Source organism: Scyliorhinus torazame, chromosome 2, assembly GCF_047496885.1.
Source record: "Scyliorhinus torazame isolate Kashiwa2021f chromosome 2, sScyTor2.1, whole genome shotgun sequence".
NCBI lineage: Eukaryota > Metazoa > Chordata > Chondrichthyes > Carcharhiniformes > Scyliorhinidae > Scyliorhinus > Scyliorhinus torazame.
The window spans coordinates 321,220,991-321,243,026 of record NC_092708.1 but is presented as its reverse complement, the minus strand read 5'-3'; the positions used below and the strand labels follow the sequence as shown (position 1 = coordinate 321,243,026).

At 42.1% G+C, this 22,036-nt stretch overlaps 1 protein-coding gene across 1 annotated transcript in view; it reads right to left on the bottom strand.

Annotated features, from left to right (window-relative positions):
* Positions 1–17,153: 17,153 nt before the first annotated feature.
* atg14 (autophagy related 14) overlaps positions 17,154–22,036 on the bottom strand; it is a 72,812-nt gene continuing 67,929 nt past the window's right edge. The window contains exon 10 of the mRNA XM_072489697.1: positions 17,154–17,766. Coding sequence (XP_072345798.1) covers positions 17,457–17,766 — 310 coding nt within the window. The 3' untranslated portion in view covers positions 17,154–17,456. The remainder of the gene's footprint in view (positions 17,767–22,036) is intronic.

Here is a 22,036-nt window from a genome sequence, read left to right as displayed (position 1 = left end):
TTTGCCTCCACTATCTGCTACAATGCTCCTTGCTTCGAATGCTACCCGTTTCCCCACCAGTATGGCCACCCCTCTATTCTTTGCATCTAGCCCTGAATGGGACACCTGTCCCACCCATCCATTTTGTGTCCTTAATATCACAGAATAGCTAACAGCCATTTTGTGTCTTTTCTGATATTAACAGCATTGTATATACACAATTTCTACAAATTGCCTCTTCTAAACAGGCATCTAAGCCAATGAGTACATTTTGTCTCAGAACTATTCAAAAGTAATACAGGAGCACAAATGTAGTTACAGGGCCACCTATAATTTATATCATAGTCCAGTATCAGAAAATGCCCTACAACACTATCATAATTTAAAGCATTGCCTAGAAAATTTTACTTTTGGAAAATTGAATACACTTCTCAATGACCTCTGACATCTAGCCAAAAATTAATTGGAGACTGACCATCAAAGGTTTGGAGGAAAAAAGGGAAATTACTAGAGCCTCTAATTAGATGGTGACTGAACACCGTGAAAATTTTCACTGATCTGGGAAAGCCATTGTGGATTTGTAGAAGGTAGGGCATGTCTGATGAACCCGTTTGAAAAGGTGACTGAAGTAGTGGATGTCTATATTTTACCTGTATGGACTGCCAGAGGGCTTTTGATAACATCCCCCATAATTAACTATTTAATAAAAGTTGAAGCTCACGGAATTCAAGGCAGATTATTGACCTGGTTAGCATATAGGATAAACAGGAGGAGACAGTAAGGATAATGAGCAGATACTCCAATTGGCAGAATGTGATTAATGGTATCACACATGAATCTCTGTCGGGACCTTAACTGTTAACCATATTTATTAATGATATGGATACAGAAATTAAGAGTAGGCCATTTGGCTCTTTGAACCTGCTCCGCCATTCAGGCTGGTCCTATATTCCTCTATCTCAACGTTAGACTCCCATGCTCCAATCATACCCCATGACATCTTGTGAATCTAGAAATCTATTCAATTTCAAGTATATTCAGTAACTTTTCCTCCACAGCCTCTTGTGGTAGAGAATTTTGCAGGTTCACCACCCTCTGAGTGAAGAGGTTTCTCATCTCGCACCTAAATGGCCAAATCCATATCCTGTGACCCCTTGAGCAAGACCCCCACCCCCCTGCAAGAGGGAGCAACATCCTTGCACCTAGACTGCCCAGTCCCGTCAGAATTTTAATACGTTTCAATTAGATCTTCTAAATTCCAGGCCCAGTTGAGTCAATCTCTCCTCGTATGGCAATTCTGCCATCCAAGAAATCGGTGAGGTGAATCTTTGCTGCAGTCCCTCTGTGGCAAATATACCCTTTCTTAGACGAGGAGACCAAATTGCACACAACACTCGAGTTGTGGTCTCACCAAGGCCCTGCACAGCTGCAGTGACATCCTTGCTCCTGTATTCAAATCCTCATGCAATAAAGGCCAATATTACATTTGCTTTCCTATCTGCCTGTTTTTTGCCTGCATGCTTGCTTTCAGTGACTGCTGCACTAGGATAACCAGGTCCCTTTGAACGTCAACTTTTCCAAATCTGTCACCATTTAAATAATACTCTGACATTTTGTTTCTCCATCTGAAGTGGATTTTTCACATTTATCCACGTTATACTGCATCTGCCATGTATTTGCCCACTGGCTCAACTTGTCTACATCACCTTAAAGCCTCCTAACATCCTGCTCACTACTCTCATTCCCACCAAGTTTTGGGTAATTCGCCAACTTCAAACTATTTGATTTAGATGAGGGAACCAAATGTTTGATGTATAATATGAATAGCTGGGCCCCAAGCACTGATCCCTACAGGGCCCCACTAGTCACCTCTTGCCACTTTAAAAAAGACCCATTTATCTCTGTTTCTTGTCTGCTGACAAATTCTAATCCCATGCACTTTAATTTTGCACACTAAACTCTTTTATGTGGGACTCCATCAAGAGCTTTCATAAGAACTAGGAGCAGGAGTAGGCCATCTGGCCCCTCGAGCCTGCTCCGCCATTCAATGAGATCATGGCTGATCTTTTGTGGACTCAGCTCCACTTTCCGGCCTGAACACCATAACCCTTTATTCTTTGTTCTTCAAAAAGCTATCTATCTTTATCTTGAAAACATTTAATGAAGGAGCCTCAACTGCTTCACTGGACAGGGAATTCCATAGATTCACAACCCTTTGGGTGAAGATGTTCCTCCTAAGCTCAGTTCTAAATCTACTTCCCCTTATTCTGAGGCTATGCCCCATAGTTCTGTTTTCATCTGCCAGTGGAAACAACCTGCCCGCATCTATCCTATCTATTCCCTTCATAATTTTATATGTTTCGAAAAGATGCCCCTGCATCCTTCTAAATTCCAACGAGTACAGTCCCAGTCTACTTAACCTCTTCTCAGAATCTAACCCCCTCAACTCTGGGATTAACCTAGTGAATCTTCTCTGCATACCCTCCAGCGCCAATATGTCCTTTCTCGGGTAAGGAGACCAAAACTGAACACAGGTGTAGCCTCACTAACACCTTATACAGTTGCAGCATAACCTCCCTAGTCTTAAACTCCATCCCTCTGGCAATGAAGGACTGAACTCCATTCGCCTTCTTAATCACCTGTTGCACCTGTAAACCAACTTTATGCGACTCATGCACTAAGACACCCAGGTCCCTCTGCACAGTGGCATGTTTTAATATTTTATCATTTAAATAATAATCCCTTTTGCTGTTATTCGTACCAAAATAGATAACCTCATTTGTCAACATTGTATTCCATCTGCCAGACATTCACTTAAATTATCCAAATCCCTCTGCAGACTTCCAGTGTCCTCTGAACTTTGTGCTTTACCACTCATCTTAGTGTCGTCTGCAAACCTGGACACATTGCACTTGGTCCCCAACTCCAAATCATCTATGTAAATTGTGAACAATTGTGGGCCCAACACTGATCCCTGAGGGACACCACTAGCTACTGACTGCCAGCCAGAGAAACACCCATTAATCCCCACACTTTTCTTTCTATTAATTATATTCTGAGCAAGTTTACTCTCATAATCTATCTTACTCTTCTTTATAGCTTTTCTTTAGTAGCTTTCTGGTGCCCCTTAAAGATTTCCCAATCCTCTAGTCTCCCACTAATCTTTGCCACTTTGTATGCTTTTTCCTTCAATTTGATACCCCCTTATTTCCTTAGATATCCACGGTCGATATTCCCTCTTTCTACCGTCCTTTTTGTTGGTATAAACTTTTGCTGAGCACTGTGAAAAATCACTTGGAAGGTTCTCCACTGTTCCTCAACTGTTACACCATAAAGTATTTGCTCCCAGTCTACCTTTGCCAGCTCTTCTCTCATCCCATTATAATCTCCTTTGTTTAAGCACAAAACACTAGTGCTTGATTTTACCTTCTCACCCTCCATCTGTATTTTAAATTCCACCATAGTGTGATCACCCCTTCCGAGAGGATCTCTATGAGATCATTAATCAATCCTATCTCATTACACAGGACCAGATCTAGGATCGCTTGTTCCCTCGTAGGTTGCATTACATACTGTTCACGGAAACTATCACGGATACATTCTATGAACTCCTCCTCAAAGCTGCCTTGGCCGACCTGGTTAAACCAATCGACATGTGGATTAAAATACCCATAACTGTTGTACCATTTCTACATGCATCAGTTATTTGTTTGTTTATTGTCCGTCCCACCATAATGTTACTATTTGGTGGTCTATAGACTACTCCTATCAGTGACTTTTACGCCTTATTTTTCCTGATTTCCACCCAAATAGATTCAACCTTATCCTCCATAACACCAATGTCATCCCTCACTACTGCCCGGATGTCATCCTTAAATAACAGAGCTACACCACCTCCCTTACCATCCACTCTGACCTTCCGAATAGTTTGATACCCTTGGATATTTAACTCCCAGTTGTGACCATCCTTTAATCATGTTTCAGCCTTTGCGTCCCTAGTAGCCCGGCGAAGGATCTTGCTAATGTGGAAGGAGGCAAAGCCCCCCAGCGTGGAGGCCTGGATAAATGATATGGCTGGGTTCATAAAGTTGGAGAGGATCAAGTTCGCCTTGAGAGGGTCTGCGCAGGGGTTCTACAGGCGGTGGCAACCGTTCCTAGACTATCTCGCGGAGCGTTAGAGGAAGGTCGGTCAGCAGCAGCAGCAACCTGGGGGGGGGGGGGAAGAGAAAGGGGGGACTGCCTGGGAGGGTGGATGAGCAAGAGATAACATGAAGGGTGGGGGAAACTGGCACGTATGGGAGAGGGCCAGTGTACAAAGCTGTGTAAATATATCATTTTGCCATGTATATATCTTGCTCCGCGCGATTTCTCGTTTATCTTTTTCTTTGTTGCGGGGGGGGGGGGGGCGGTTATTGTTTGTAAGGGAGATAAATTGTGTTAAAAACTTTAATAAATAAATATATATATTTTAAAAAATCATGTTTCAGTAATGGCCACTAAATCATAATCATTCACGATGATTTGCGCCATCAACTCATTTACCTTATTCCAAATACTACAAGCATTCAGGTAAAGTACCCTAATGTTGGCTTTTATACCTCGTTTTGAATCTCAACACCTCTATCAGTAACCTCTCCCAAGTTATTTTTCCTTTTACTCCATTAGGTTTGTCAGACTTGATTTACCTTTCGTAAATACATGTTGCTTTTGTCTAATCCAGTTGATATTTTCTAAGGTTCCTGTTATCATATCCTTTAGACTACAATTTTCCTTACTACTAACTTCGTCTTCTCCCTCCTTTTTAAATAGTGGGGTTATATTGGCCATCCTTCGAACTGCAGGGACTGTTACAGAATCTAAAGAATTTTGGAAGGTGGCAATCAATGCAGCCACAATTTCCATGGCGGCCTCCTTCAGTACCCTGGGATGTAGATTATCAGGCCTTGGGGATTTATCAGCTTTCAGTCCCATTAATTTCCCCAGCATCCTTCAGCAATATTAATTTCCTTCACTTCCTCCATCTCCTAGACCCTTGGTTCCTAAGCATTTCTTTGAATTTTTTGTGAAGACAGAACTAAAGTAGTTTAATTGCTCTGCCATTTCCTTGTTCTCTGCTATAAATTCTCCTGTTTTGGACTGTAAGGGACCTGCATTGTCTTCACAAATCTTTTTCTTTTAATATCTTTGTGGAAGCTTTTACAGTCCCCTTTTATATTGCTTGCAGGTTTCCTCTCATGTTCTATTTTCCCTCTCGGTCCTTCTTTGCTGAATTCTGAACTGCTCCCAATCCCCAGGCTTGCAACTTTTTCTAGCAACTTTATATTGTGGTTCTTTTGATCTAATCCTGTCCTTAATTTATTTTGTAAATTGGGCTGCTGTTGTGTTTTTGCACCAGAATGTAACCATTTTGCACCAGAACTTTGCACCATTGCAATGTATATATTAGTAACTTAAATATTAGCCATTGCCTATTCCCTAAAGGACCCAGACAACAAGATTATTAATTAACCCCATCTCATTGCATAATACCAAATCCTAGGATAGCATGTTCCCTAGTTAGTTACCTGATATACCAAAATAATCTTGTACACACGCCAGGAATTTATCCTGCACAGTATTGTTGCTACTTTGGTTTGCCCAATCGATGTGTATTGGATGATGGGATGGCAAGCCACACTCTAAGGGCAGGATTCTCCAAACCCCCGCTGGGTCGGAGAATCCCCGGGGGGCATAGACATGGTCCATCACGGCAGGACCTGGCTTGTAGGCCGGCTAGGTGAGTCCTCGGGCGGGGGGATCCGACCCTTGGGGGGGGGGGGGGGGGGGGGGTGTCACGGCGGCCCGCGATTGGGGCCTACCGAACTGTGGGCGGGCCTGTGCCGTGGGGGCACTCTTTCCTTGCACTGGCCTCTGTAGGGCTCCGCCATGGCTGGCGTGGAGAAGAACCCCCTGCACATGTGGAGGAACTGTTTTTGAAAACTCACCACTATTCTTAGAATTCCCCCTATACCAAAAAGGGCCGACATTCTAAATGGTGATCGGGGATTCTCACTCCCCGACTCCGATGCAAGCTTCAGTGGGTGCTATTCAGGTCAAACTATGTCTTCAGGTTATCCCCTGTTATAACCCATACCTTCACCGAAGATTTCATCTACTTACCACTTAGTAGCATCGATCCTGGGTCCCGCATTGCTAAGTAAGTAAAGTAGACTTTGGAATAACCACTATTTCAGGTTAAATTAAGTTATTTTATTATTATATTTTTTTTCTTTTAAAAGCTGCAAATACTTTCTTTACAGAAAGGAAAAAGATCTTGCTTCTGGGTTCTTCTGGTTGGTTGAAGGGACCTTCAGGCCCAACTTGACAATCAATCTTCTTTTTAAAAGTCTGGTCTTCTTTAGATGTATTCGCTGATGAGCTTGGTTGCTATGTCCTATCATTCCCACGTACCGAGCTATGAGAGCTGACTCTGCTGGCTATTTCTGAGCTGACTTTGCCTCCTCTTTAAATTCTAGTCTTCCTCAGATGTATTAGCTATTTTAGCTCGACTGCTTTGCACTGTCTCTTTCCCATGGCCGAACTGACTGTAATCTGACTCTGCTTCTGCCCTCGATCGCTCTCTCTCTCTGAGTTCTGGTTCTGGTAGTTCCTGCTCTGGTCTCTAGGTTTATATATTTTTCTAACAGCTATCTAGTTTTTATGACTTTATTGTAAAGTAACATTTTTCACTTTGACTGTAAAAAGTATCTTTGATCTAAACATTCTAATCCAACTAAGTATTCATTTTGTCATTACTTCATCTCATAGATCTGATTACATTGTGTCCTTTGTGATGTTCAAAATGCTTTGGTTTCATGAGGTGTTACTTTTAATTCCTATCATTTCTATAGTTTTATTTTCCAATTGTGTCATCAGTTCATAATTTTGACTTTGATTTTGGCTTTAAATTATGTTTCTCGTAGACTGATCGTCTCCAGTTTTCTTTAATTTACCTGGTATTAGCAAATTTTCACACCTAGAATTATCATCAAATTCAACTGAACCTCATCCTTTCTTTTCCAGATCCTTACTAAGATAGTTAATTTCAATGAAGGTGTGAGCCATTGTTTTTGGCTGCATTCAAAATCCTGTTTGTCTTGTTTGCTAAGCCTGCTTGACCAAGGATATCTGCATTTTACAATCCTCTCCTGGCAGCTGCTGTTAACCCTTTGTGGGATCTTGCCCTGTATTCTCTCGTGATTCTCTCAGACCAGATATTGCCAGATTTCCATGTTTCAAATGACACATCTTTCCATATTTTCAATAACAGAACACGCCGGCCGGTCTGCGCATGCGCCAACCCGCGCCAGCCCATTGGTGCGGCACCAACCCCTCCGGTGCCGGCCTAGCCCCCGGAAGTGCGGAGGATTCCACACCTTCCGATCGGCCCGACGCCAGAGTGGTTTGCGCCGCTTTTGGCGCCGGTGTCGGGCCATCCGGCCAGTTGCGGGAGAATCCCGCGCCAGGAATTTATCCTGCACAATATTGTTGCTACTTTGGTTTGCCCAATCGATGTGTATTGGATGATGGGATGGCGAGCCACGTGTCCAAGTTCTGATGACAAAAGGATAGGTTACTTTTATTTAAAAAATGTAGATGAAAGTGCAAAATCACATATTAACAGATTAAGTGGATGGAATAAACCCTGGCAAATGAATTTCAACGTGTGCAAGTGTGATCATTTTTTGGTCCTAAAAAGGATGTGTTTCTAAATGGTAAGTTACAAAGAGTGAAGGTCCAAAACAGGTACTGATAATCAAAATTATACCCAGTATAATACCCAGTGGACAACATAAGGGTTAGAGGAGCTTTACAGGGCTGGGTGTAAACCATTAATTAAAGTCCCTGTATTTTCCTGAGCCATAATTGTCCAAGATTCCAGGTGAGTGGAAGACTTACTTCTATTGCAGTGGTTCTCAAACTGGGGTCTAGCGAGACATTCTCGGGACCATGAAATAATATGAAAGCACTGACTGAACAGAGTTGGCCTAATCTGTGGGCGACCACCCTGGGTGCCATTATCAGGGATTGAAACTCCTCTTGCTACGTGTGGCTATTCCTTTTCTCCAGTGAAACCCTTCATCCGCTCCCATTATGGCAATTGTTCTCATCTTTGCTCCCTGAAGTACAAGAGGTGCACGACGGATACAAAAGTTGATTTAGTTTTTTTATATTATTTCAAGGGATGCAGGAGACGCTGGCTAAGCCAGCATTTATTGCCCATTCCTAATTGACCTCAAGATGTGGTGGTGAGCTGTTGTCTTGAATTACCGCAGTCCATATAGTGTCGGTAGATGCACCAGCATTTGACCCAGCAACCGTGAAGGCATGGCAATGTATTTCCAAGTCAGGATTGTGTGTGGCATGGAGGGGAAGTTGCAGGCAGTGGTGTATACATGCTTCTGCTGCTGTTGTCCTAGATGGTAGAGGTTGTGGATCTGGAAGGTGTAGTCGAAGGAATCTTAGTGAGTTGCTGCAGTCCATCTTGTAAACACTACTACCACTGTATTGGTGGTGGAGGGAGTGAATGTTTAAGGCTGCTTTGCCCTGGACTGTATCAAGCTTTTTGAGTGTCCGAGCTGCAATCATCCAGGCAAGTGGGAAATGTTCTCCTGACCTATGCCTTTGTAGATGGTGGACAGGCTTTGGGGGGTTAAGGAGTTGATCATCACAGGATTCATAGTCTCTGACCTATTCTTGTAGCCTTAGTATTTATATGCTCGGTCCAGTTTCTGGTCAATGGTAATCCCCATGATGTGATTACAAGGGGTTCAGCAATGATAATACCATTGAATGATATCGGCAATCATCAGACCTGGCTGGACCATATCAAGCACTTCTAGGCCCTTTATTATCTACCAAAATTGCCCATTACTCTAGAAATACAAGGATCTGTTTTGGGGCCACTGCTGTTTCTTATTTATATAAATGACCTGGAGGAGGGTGTAGAAGGATGGGTGAGTAAATTTGCAGATGACACTAAAGTCGGTGGAGTTGTGGACAGTGCGGAAGGATGTTACAAGTTACAGAGGAACATAGATAAGCTGCAGTGCTGGGCTGAGAAGTGGCAAATGGAGTTTAATGCAGAAAAGTGAGAGGTGATACAGGAAGACAGTACTGGGCTAATGGTAAAATTCTTGGTAGTGTGGATGAGCAGAGAGATCTCAGTGTCCATGTACATAGATCCCTGAAAGTTGCCACCCAGGTTGAGAGGGTTGTTAAGAAGGCGTACGGTGTGTTAGCTTTTATTGGTAGAGGGATTGAGTTTCGGAGCCATGAGGTCATGTTGCAGCTGTACAAAACTCTGGTGCGGCCGCATTTGGAGTATTGTGTGCAATTCTGGTCACCGCATTATAGGATGTGGAAGCATTGGAAAGTGTGCAGAGGAGATTTACCAGAATGTTGCCTGGTATGGAGGGAAGATCTTATGAGGAAAGGCTGAGGGACTTGAGGCTGTTTTTGTTAGAGAGAAGAAGGTTAAGAGGTGACTTAATTGAGGCATACAAGATGATCAGAGGATTGGATAGGGTGGACAGTGAGAGCCTTTTTCGTCGGATGGTGATGTCTAGCACGAGGGGACATAGCTTTAAATTGAGGGGAGATAGATCTAGGACAGATGTCAGAGGTAGGTTCTTTACTCGGAGAGTAGTAAGGGCATGGAATGCCCTGCCTGCAACAGTAGTGGACTCGCCAACACTAAGGGCATTCAAATGGTCATTGGATAGACATATGGACGATAAGGGAATAGTGTAGATGGGCTTGAGTGGTTTCATAGGTCGGCGCAACATTGACGACCGAAGGGTCTGTACGGCGCTGTAATGTTCCATGTTCTGACATGTACCCTCCTGTTAAATGGTATTGTGACACCATTCTTTAAAATCGTCCTTGCAATCTCTCTAACCTCACTTTCTTCCAAGTTTTTGAAAGACACCTCACATCCATGCCTATCTGCCCGATAATCACAAACTTGAACCCCATCCAATTCGATTTCTGCTGCTCCCCCAGTATTGAAAGGCCTCTAACAGAAGCCACAAATTACATCCTTTGACTGTGGTGCATTTTCTCTCTTCGACCTGTCTGCAACATTTGATAGGATTGACCTTCAAAGTCTCTCCCCTCGGTTATCGAACTGTCCTGATCGCACTCCTGTCAATCAAGTAACGACGACTACAATAATTATGAATCTTTCCACTATCTACCTACCTCTGGTGTCCCACAAAGATCCATCCATGATCTCTTCGTCATTTTCATGCTGCTAGTTAGTAAGAGCTTCCAACATGTATATTAAACTGGTGAGACTCTGCTCTATCTTTCCACAATATCCTCCGATTACTTTACTGGACTAATAATTCAGAGGCCTGGACTAAAGACCCAACAATATAAATTCAAATTCTACCTCAGCAGCCGGGGAATTCAAAGAATTAATATAGCTTTTTATTTAAAATGTTATCAGTAGTGGGAGGCATGAAACTATCGTTTTGTCCCTATACTCTCTGTCTCTTCCCCCCCCCCCCCTCCCCCCACAACACACACACACACAATCCAATTCACGAAGGTAGAGGAAAACCATCAGTGAGTCTCCATCCTATCCTTGGGGAAACGCCAGTGTGTACCTTCAAACAGTCAGAAAAACAATCTTTCATCACCACAGCTTTTCTTCTCTTGGCCAATTTTGTATCCGTGCTGTCACCCCCCCCCCCCCCCCACGGTTCAGCGAACACCTTTTGGAAGCTTAATTGTTCTAGTTTTCTGTACTTGTGATTTCTATATTTAAAAAGGGTGGTAGAACATAAGCTGTCTGATATTCCAGCACTCTGCTAATTATTTTGTAAATGTAACAGCGCCTCTGCCATCTCTTCCCCAACTTCTAATGTACACAAATACAATTCATCCAAACCTAATTTTGATTTGGTTTCATCAATTATTTTCATCAATTATAACAATATAATTTTTAAAGTGTCCTACCTACTAGAGGCAAAGTGATCATTTCTACAATTTCACCTTGCGAGTTTGTGTGCATCCCTCCGCGGCACTGGTCCTGTCTGATTTTTATTTTGTGTTTTAGAATACTTTACTATTTTCTTTCATCATCATCATGTGTGCTCTACCCAAAGGCAAGTCCTCGCTGCTCTTATTTCACTCAAAACCGGCACCGCAACGGAAGGTAATAGCTACCATTGAAAACCGCTCATGATGGCATCAGCACAAATAAACACCAACAGCGTGGACAGCTCATGTCAAAGGACTGATCCTTTGGCAGGGAGGAGTCTGCCTTCTAGGGTCGCTGTCCAGAAAATCCCCTATATACATTACACACGTACATACAAGCTTGGCTGTTATCAAACGAATACGATGTGGAATACACAAACCATGAACAGGAAAGGAAAGCTAAAGAAATGAAAAGGGAGTAATTAAACATCCTATTTATGTTAAGTATGGTGGAGTTGCCGACTTCATGAGTGATAAAGCGAGAATGAGGAGGTAAAGAAAGGAAGACGAAATAACAGTAATGCTAGACAAGGAAGCTGCCACATGCATGAGAGAATAGAGGGTCAGACGGTAGACATTGTCGTCATTCAAGTATATATGCCAACAAGTGAACGCCCAAAGTGATGAAATGCATTAGAGCTAATCAACGGGCGTAAAGAGCTATGTGGTCATATAATTTCATTAAAATGGAACAGTACTCCGACGGAAGATCATCAAAAGTGGAATACATAAACAGCAGACATATGATTTATTGACAATTTAATTTTGTTTTTCTTTGCCTTCTAATTTTGTTTACGTATTTCCTAATGTGTTCCCTTTAGTCATTTGCCTTTTTTCTTCAGTTTAAATGTTGCTATTTCACAGACTAGCTTGCTTTTAGTGATTTCCATTTATCATGGACAATCTTGACCACTATTTTAAATGTTTCCCACTGTTGCTCTATTTCTTATTTCCTAAATAATCTGCAATGCAAATTATGCTGACAACTAATTTAAGATAATCGAGGGTCACAGTATGGCACGTTTGCGTGTACTGGAAGCTACACGTACTAAGACCCTCGTCTTTGAAACCCGTTTCAGCTAAACAAAGTGATAGTCAGTTCCTGATTCAATCCCCAGGGCAATGCCTGGAGTCAAGCTGCTTGGTTTAAATTTCAAACACTTGGTACTTAACTGTCAGTTATTATCAACTGGCACATTCTCCATGGCAACCACTCTACAAATGAGTCCACTGCCAACCCATCAGCACACTCTTCTCATTATTTACCTCATATACTGGTATTCTTGCAAGGTGTCCTGATGAGTGCAAGATTAAAAGCTTTGACATAGATGTCTTTCTTCAGCATAAATATTGGGCAAAGATTAAAGTTTATTTTAGCAATCAGTGTGAATCAAAGCCAGGTGCGAAATTTGCTACAGGGCAAAAATCAAAGAGAGATGGAATTTGGTCATTACAATAGATAAAAGTCAAAGGTAGCGGGACCACACTTTTGGTCATCACAACCAGATACTGGGAGAACCAAGGATGGGAGTCACAGGCCAGGAATCAGCCAATCTGGGTGAAGTAGAAGATTGCAATTTTTTAAAGCATACATGATAATAATAAGCTTTTATTGTCACAAGTATGAAGTTACTGTGAAAAGTCCCTCGTCGCCACATTCTGGCGCATGTTCGGGTAAGCTGGTACGGGAATTGAACCCGCGCTGCTGACCTTGTTCTGCATCATAAACCAGCTGTCTAGCCCCCGAGCTAAATGATGGAAATAAACATGTCACAACACTTGCTTCCCAAGTGTCATTTACTTTGCCATATACTCAGAACAAATTTTGTTGATCGACTCAAAGTAAAACTGCAACAAATTCAAATATTGGAAAAACATCAAGAAAGCTAAACAAATAAGGCCCAAGAGAGAACAACCCATCCTGAAACTCAATCTGGGGTAAATTCAAAACTAATCTGCAAAAACTCAGATGACTCCCTCAGGAAACGATGGAGTTTGTATTGATTCATTCAAAGGCAAATTAACTTTAATTCAGAAAATAACAATTCGGAATTTAGCATAAATGTTATTTGAGGCATGTGTTAAATAGTATATTTTGCAGGCAAAAGCTCTCGGCTTTTCATTGCATCATTTCTGGGTCTATTCTTGTCTGAAGGATAAGAGATTGATTGTGATTACTCAACAATTCCATCATCATTGTGTCATACAACTACCAGGAGGCCAACTAGAGTTTATGATCTAACAATTCCCATGTTCCCAACTGCCCTTAGTGCTGCCTAACTATCCGTTCTGCTCTTCATTTCAAATTAGCATAAAGTCTAGCATTGTCACAAATTATTTTATTTGCTGATCTTGGACTTGATTCAATCAAGTTGAAGCAGGGGAAGGGAAAATCACAATGCTTTGTCAACAATATTTAACTCTCAAGTTGGACTTGCAAGGTTGTCGAGGATGATTCTTGCTCCAGGAATTAAGATATGTAGTCTTTCATCTTGATGTTTAACAAATGATTTGGCAATTCCTTTAAATTATAAATTCATTTTCAATTTATTTTTATATAGCGTATTAAATTATAAATATAAAAGTGTATTTTCTTTTAGCAGCTCATTACAATTGCTATTAGCGGAAAATGAAAAGAACACAATAAATAGAAGCAGGAGTAGACAATATTGCCCAACGTGCCTGCTCCACAATTCAATAGGATTATGGGCTGCAGCTCTACTTTCTCGCCCACTCCCCATATCCCTTAATTCCCTGAGACACCAGAAAGACCAGAAATCTCTCTACAAGAACAAGAATTTAACCCAAGCAATTAATGTTAAATATTTTAAATATTGGATCGTTAGTGTTTTCACAAGTTGGATCATTACTCCATTCTCTGACCACTCTTTGGATGATCTTGTGGATAAGTGGGCTGTGTCTGATTGAACACTTTAACAGTTATGCTAAACTTGGATTCAGGATTTACAATCTTCTAAACATTTTTGATGTAAAAAATTCTCAAGGGCAATTGGGAATGGGCAAAAAATGCTGGCCCTGTCAATAATAAAAAACTTCCTATCAAACCAGTTAATTAAAAATGTGAATATTAAAAACAATCAGTTTGATATTTTCTGTCAACTGTGCCAAAAATCTAAAATATAACTCAAGAGTAGACTTTTAACCTGCCAGCTTAACTACGTAATTTTACTGAATACTGCTAACTTTAACTTAGTTTTGACATTATTTAACATAAGTGATTTATGCAGAGCTGTGTAAAATTTATGCAGGGCTGTGTAAAATTTTGAAGTGAAATTAATCATTTGAAATTAATGTCGATCAAAACTCTGAAGCTTTGTCTTCATTCCATCTGATCACAAGGAGTGATGGTAATTAACATGACTCAAAAGTTAAATGTTGATTGACCCATGCAATGGTTTATACTTAACTAGCAAATGTTTACATGCTTCATTGCCTACAGCAATCTAACTAAATTGACCCAGTAAAACAGATGGTGGTAAGATATCAGAATAGGACTATTCTTTAAAATGTACTTTGGCATAATTCAGTTTTGTAGGGAAATACAGACAATTTCACATTGGGTTTGATTTTTGAAAAGGAAACTGGAGGCATACTACTTTTTAAAGCAAAGTATGATTCCTTCAATTGGAGGGGAGCTAATTTCAGGGGTTGAAAAGTTACCCCGGTGGATTAAAATCAAAGATTGACTAGTAAAACAGCAGTTGAGCAATGAGAGGCCTTCAAAGAGGTAAATTGGATACATCTAGACCGCTTTCCACGAGGGGATGTAGTACGCATCCTGGATGACTTCAGTTATAAAGACTAAAATTAAACAGATAAAGCTTATGATGTCAGGTTGATAACTCAGTCAAGACATGCTGACTGAATACAGGTACAGAGTGAACTGAAAAAGAAAATCAAGACAAAAATAGTGTATGAGAGAATAGTTGGTAATATAAAAGGGCATCCAAAACTGGTCTATAAATATGTATAATAGTCCAAACGTGGGGTCAATTGGGGTTTGAAAATTAGATCATCTTGTGGAGAACAGAGCATGCCTGAGGCACCAAATGAGCATTTTTAATCTGTCCTCATTAAAGAAAGGAATGTTGCCAATGTCACAGTAAAGGAGTAGGTAGTAGATAAATTGGATAGGCCAAAAATAGGCACAAAGACGGTACTTAAGCCGGCACTCTAATTGAAGGGTCACCCAGTCACTATGGGATACATCTTTGGTTCCTTCAAAAAATACGGGTGGAAAAGTCTTTTGGCCACAATCTTCCAATCCTCCTTAAATATGGAAGTAGTGCTATAGGAGAGCAAATATACTGCTGTTCAAGGAAACCAAGCTATTACAGGCCAATAGCTTAGAGATGGAGATAAGATTGGAGATACTTTGAAACATTAATCCAGGACACAATTAATTGGCACTTGGAAATATAAGCATGAATAAATGAAAGCCAGCACAAATTTGTTACTGACCAATCTTATTTGACAAATGAGTTCTGAGGTGCGAGGATGGATTAGCATGGTACAGCTGATGTCAAGACATTTGATACAGTGCCTCAAAAGATCTGCTGGCAAAATTGAAGCCCATGGAATTGATTAGATACAAAATTAGCTGAGGAAAATGTTTCAGAAGCAGTAAACGTTTTTTCTCAGTCTAGAGGAAAGAGTGAACAAATAATGCATTTGTACTAACCATAGCCCAGGGTTCAGTGTTGGAACCACTGCTTTTTGAATATGGATTAAGAACCTGGACTTGAGTCAAGAAGGGAAATTTCAAAGTTTTCAAATAACACAAAATACAAATGTTGTAAACAATGAGAAATATACTAACAGAAGTGTGAAGTGATTCATTTTGGTAGTAAGAATGAAGAGGCAATACCAACTTGATAGCACAATTTTAAAGAACTGCAGGAACAGAGACCGGGATGTATGCGCAAGTTTTTTGAAGGTGACAGAACAAGTTGAGACAGCTGTTAAAAAGGAGATGTGATCATTGGCTTTACATAAATAGAGGCATTGGTTACAAAAGCAAGGAAGACAGTGCACTTTAGAAACAATGGCAATAGCATAAAGAGTGCTAACATTTAATAGCATGAAACTAGGGATGAAATACTTTAGTTATGCAGAGGAACTATAGGAATTGGAGTTGTTCTCCTTTGAGGAAATAAGGTAAAAGGAGATTTGATAAGTGGTCAAAATGTAGAAGAATTTTGATACGGTAAATAAGGAGAAATTTTCACCTGTGGCAGGAGGGTTACTAATCACTATTAAGGGTGTGGATAAAAGAATTGGAGGCAACATAACAGCTGGTTGTGTATTCCCCTTAGTGACCTGCACTCTGGGTGGCAGGAATTCAATACATTTTCAAATACTTGGAAAGGAAAAAATGAATGGGGTATGGGAAAAAGCAGGTAATGGGGATGAACTGGAGAGCACAGGTCTGATGGGCAAAATTGCTTTCTGTTTCACTAATTTTTTCATACAAGAAAATAATGGCTATAGCACATGCTTCTTTATTGTTTTATTTATAAAAGTAAATTTTATCACTGACCTGCTGTTTCAGATACAGCATTGCAGGTGTCTGTTGTGATGATAATTATAGGAAGCATAACTGGGTGGGGGATAAGTGCCAATGGAAACGTCCCAAGAGGAAAGCAGATTCCATCTAATTTGATGAAACTACATTCTAAACTGGATTCAAGGTGACATTCATAGAATCATAAAATTTACAGTGCAGGAGGCCATTCCACCCATCGAGTCTGCACCGGCCCTTGGAAAGAGCATCTTACTTAAGCCCACGCTTCCACCCTATCCCCGTAACCCAATAACCCCACTACACCTTTTGGACACTAAGGGACAATTTAGCATGGCCAATCCACCTAACCTGCACTTCTTTGGACTGTGGGAGGAAACTGGAGCACCCAAAGGAAACCCATGCAGACACAAGGAAGAAGTACAAACTCCACACAGTCACCCGAGGCCGGAATTGAACCCAGGTCCCTGGAGCTGTGAAGCAGCAGTGCTAACCACTGTCACCCAGAAGTTGCTTATGAAATTACACACTGCCGAGCAACCTCCTTGTTCCGCCAATGCAGTCTATTATAGAAGGTCTGACTTATGGATCACAATGTCAGTAATAAAATTGATTTTTTTAATAAACAAAATTTGCTGAGATCACTATTTTTCTATAAAAACGTGTAATACTCGACCAAAAAATGCTCCGAGCAATGCCAGTCTCACTTTCAATCACGCACTAATTTACTCAACAGAGAATATAGTTCCATATACTAAATTTGGCCAGTTGCAGCTTTGTGGTTTTATGCTTCCGATTCATATAAACACAATTGTCTAGTTTTGTTAGTGTTTTATAGGCACTATTCAAGCGTTGTTTTCACATGTTTTCTTTTTACTGGAAGTTTATGCTGTTGTTCAGCAAGTCATCAGCGGTGCCCATAGTATTGTTTCCACCACGATGTAACAGAAGCTGCCGCAGAAGAGATCATACCACCCGTACTGTTGCTATTGCTGATTGGTTGAGATGCTTGCATGGCTTGGCTTTGCAATACTTCCACTGGCTGAGAAGGAATATCATAAAACTTGGGACTGGGTACAGTCTCCCAATCTGTTCCCAAATCAGTCTCTTCATCAGTTACATATTCATCACCACTCTCATCTGTCTGAGCAGCAATATTAGGATCTACCAACTCCATTGAATCTTCAAGATCAGCACTGATTTCGAAAGGTCCGGACCTAAATTCAAAAACATTACAGTTTACACACAATGTACAGAATCTCAAATATTGATTGTCACTCCTATGGAATGTTGCAAATTATTACAATCAAACGTACAATTATTCAAATTTATCTAAGGCAGTATAGTTTTAAAATATCCATGACTTCTACTTGCCAATGGATGAAAATCACATTTTGAAATATTGAATATCTGTTCACATGTCTAAAGTACATTTCATCTGTGGGCAAATAAAAATCATGATATAGTTTCTCATGTATGTTCAATCTGTGCCAAAGGAAAATGATACTGGGTGTGAAGTTTACATCTCTTTCCTTCATTCTGACCTGCCAAGAGCTAACAGGAAGATAATATCTTGAAGGAATATGTTCAGATACAGGCAGAACCAAAGCAGACATGAAAAATCTGGAGCTCCCAATATTCAGAAACTATAGGTGACAAGTCATTACCAATGCGCATATTCAAACTGAGACTTGAGAATGGTTAACTCAAGTGTGGATAATGCAAAGTAGAAATGTATAGAATTGATCATTTAGTGGGGTAAATTCTTAATTTCTTAATTCTTTTCTCCAATTTCTTCTCGAAAGATTGGGAATCCTGGCTAAATTTATGATTCACTCACTACACATAGTGAGAGTTACTTAAAAAACATCCCATGTATGGCAAGTAATACAATGGCTTTTACTGACTGGCTGGCTGCAATCCATGTCTGTTGCATTCACATAGAACATACAGTGCAGGAGGCCATTCGGCCCATCGTGTCTGCACCGACCCACCTAAGCCCTCACTTCCACCCTATCCCCGTAACCCAATAACCCCATCTAACCTTTTTGGTCACGAAGCGCAATTTATCATGGCCAATCCACCTAACCTGCACGTCTTTTGACTGTGGGAGAAAACCGGAGCAACCGGGGAGAACGTGCAGACTCCGCACAGACAGTGACCCAGCAGGGAATCGAACCTGGGACGCTGGCGCTGTGAAGCAACAATGCTATCCACTTGTGCTACCGTGCTGCCCTTTCATGGTAATAATACTATTGTCACAAGCAGGCTTACATTAACATTGCAATGAAGTTACTGTGAAAATCCCTAAGTCACCACACTACGGCCCCTGTTCGGGTACACTGGGGGGAGGGGGGGGGGGGGGGAGAGAGAATTCAGAATGTCCAATTCACCCAACAAGCATGTCTTTTGGGAGTTGTGGGAGGAAACCGGAGCACCCGAAGGAAACCCATGCAGGCGTAGGGAGAATGTGTGCAGACTCCGCACAGTGACCCAAGCCGGGAATTGAACCCTGGTCCCTGGCGGTGTGAAGCAACGGTGCTAATCACTGCGCTACCGTGCCGCCATAAAACACATTCAAAAACACATTTTATATTACTGCCTATCGGGCTCCAGATGCTGCTTCTCCCTATTCATCGAGCTTGAGCTGTGTATCCCCTCACCAACCATGTCTTCTCCGCCCCCCAAACTGGTTGTGATGTCCTTCTTGTGAAACTATGGTGGAACACTGGGGTGGTTGGCGCAACGAATACCTCAAGTTCAAAAATGGCATCGGTGGTGTGCATGCCCCTTCTGGACGAATCACACTGGACATCATGGGCGCAATTCTCCGACCCCCCGCCGGGTCGGAGAATCGCCGGGGGCTGGCGTGAAACCCGCCCCCGCCGTGTCCCGAATTCTCCGCCACCAGAGAATCGGCGGGGGCGGGAATCGCGCCGCGCCGGTCTCCCCCCGGCGATTCTCCGGCCCGAAGTCCCGCCGCTGCCAACCCTCGCCAGGCGGCGTGGATTGAACCACCTACCGTACCGGCGGGAGCAGACGGTGTGGGCGGGCTCCAGGGGGGGGGGGGTCGTGGGGCGATCTTGCCACGTGAGGGGGGGGGGGGGGGGGGGGAAGAGGGGGCCCACGGTGGCCTGGCCCGCGATCGGGGCCCACCGATCGGCAGGCGGGCCTCTGCCGTGGGGGCACTCTTTTTCTTCCGCCTTCGCCATGGTCTCCACTATGGCGGAGGCGGAAGAGACCCCCTCCACTGCGCATGCGCGGGGATGCCGTGAACGTCCGCTGACGCTCCCGCGCATGCGTCGCCCGGCAAAGTCCTTTAGGCACCGGCTGGCGTGGCGCTAAAGGCCTTTCCCGCCAGCCGGCGGGGCGGAAATCACTGCGCGTGGGCCTAGCCCCTCAAGGTGAGGGCTTGGCCCTAAAGGTGCGGAGAATTCCGCACCTTTGGGGCGGCGCGACGCCAGTGTGGTTCCTGCCACTCCATTACGCCGGATTCCCCCACCCCGCCGGGTAGGGGAGAATCCCGGCCCATATTAATGCACTTGCAGAAAACGTCTGCTAAAAGTATCATGACATCAATCAATGTACAATGCTGATTTAACACTAGTGGTGCCATTTAGGAGCTCAGTATTCTACCCAACACACGTTTTCACCTCACACACAAGAAAGCATGTTCAAGGCCCCACTCAACCTGCTGACCACACCAGCACTATTTAAATAGATCAACAAGTTGCAGGTTAGTTTCTGGTTGATTTATTTTGACTTGCTATGATTTCTACATTGCTTTCTGTCTCCCTCCCTTTAGGCAGCTTTCTTTAGCTGCTTAAAATTGCAAGAGTCTACATAGATTGGTGTGTAATGTGCTGACGGGCTATTTGCTGAGTTCAAGGCTTCTACATAAACTAGTTCCTCCTGGACATGGGTGCAATACTAGGCACTCCTCTTGGAATACTGCATGACTTAACAGAAAGAACAGAGGAGATAGAGAGCAGGTGGGAAGGAGGAAGAGTGGATGTAACCTATAGAACCTTTTCTGTTCAGGTTGTTTGGTATTTCACTTGGATGAGTTCTTTACAATCACTGTAACCCCAATTGTCCAACAGTCTTCTATAAAAGCAACAACAAAAAATGCTGAAATACTCAGCATGTCTGGAAGCATCTGTACAGTTAATGTTTCCAGTTCATCTGGCTCTTCTTCAGTGCTAAAGAGATGGAGAAATGTGATAGATTTTACACTGGGTAGGAATGTATGGAGCAGATGGAGTACGGACTCTTGTTCTGCTATTAACACATTCTGCTATCTTATCTTTATGTCACTATCAATACCATCTTTAGTTGTAAACCCGTTTGTCTTGTGCCCATGATATATTTGTCAAATATCTACCGAGTCCCACCTATCCCAGACCACCTATTTTGCTCCACAGATTTCCAAAGGTTTGCTAGATTTGGGGAAGATTCCATTTGATTGGAAAATAGCAGATGCAACTCCTTCATTCAAAAAGGGAGGGAGACAGAAAGTAGAGAACTACAGGTTAATTAGCCTATCAGGGAACATGTTAGAAACTCTTATTAAAGAGATTATATAGCAGGGCATTGAGAAAAATTCAAGGCAATCAAGCAAAGTCAACATTGGTTTTGTGAAAGTGAAATCATGTTTAACCAATTCATTGGAGCTCTTTGAGGCAGTCACATGTGCTCTGGATAAAGGGGAACCGGTGGATGTACTGTACTTACATTTTTTTAAGGCATTAGATAAGGTGCTGCATCAAAAGTTATTGCTTACAATAAAAGCTCATGGGGTAGGGGGTAACATGACCATGGCAGAAGATTTGTTAGCTAACAGGAAACAGCTGCCATAATGTAATGACTGGTGTGCCAGGGATCAGTGCTGGGGCCTCAGCTTTTTGCAATTTATATAAATTACTTAGATTAAGTTACTGAAGGTATCGTTGCAGAATTTGATGGATACAAAAATAGGTTGTAAAGTAAATTGTGAAGAGGACATAAGGAGGCGACAAAGGGACATAGGATAAGTGAGTGGGCGAAGATCAAGCAAATGGAGTGTAATGTGGACAAATATAAATTTGAAATGTGAAAGAATAAAAAATAAACAATCTAAATGGTGAGATTGCAGAGCATATTCTGAGGGATCTGGATGTCCTAGTGCATGAACCACAAAGGGCTAGTATGAAGGTAGAACAAGTAATTAGGAAAGCTAATAGAATGTTATTGTTTATTGTGAGGGGAACTGATTAAGAAAGTATGGTTATGCTTCGGTTGTACAGGGCATTGGTAAGATCACATCTGGTGTAGTGTACAGTACTGGCCCCCTTATTTAAGGAAGGATGTAAATGGATTAGAAGGTCAGAGAAGGTTAACGTGACTAATTCCAGGAATGATTGGACAGGTTAGGCTTGTATTCATTAGAGTTTAGGCGAGTAAGAGACAACTTGATTGAAACCTTTAGGATCTCAAGGGGTCTTGTTA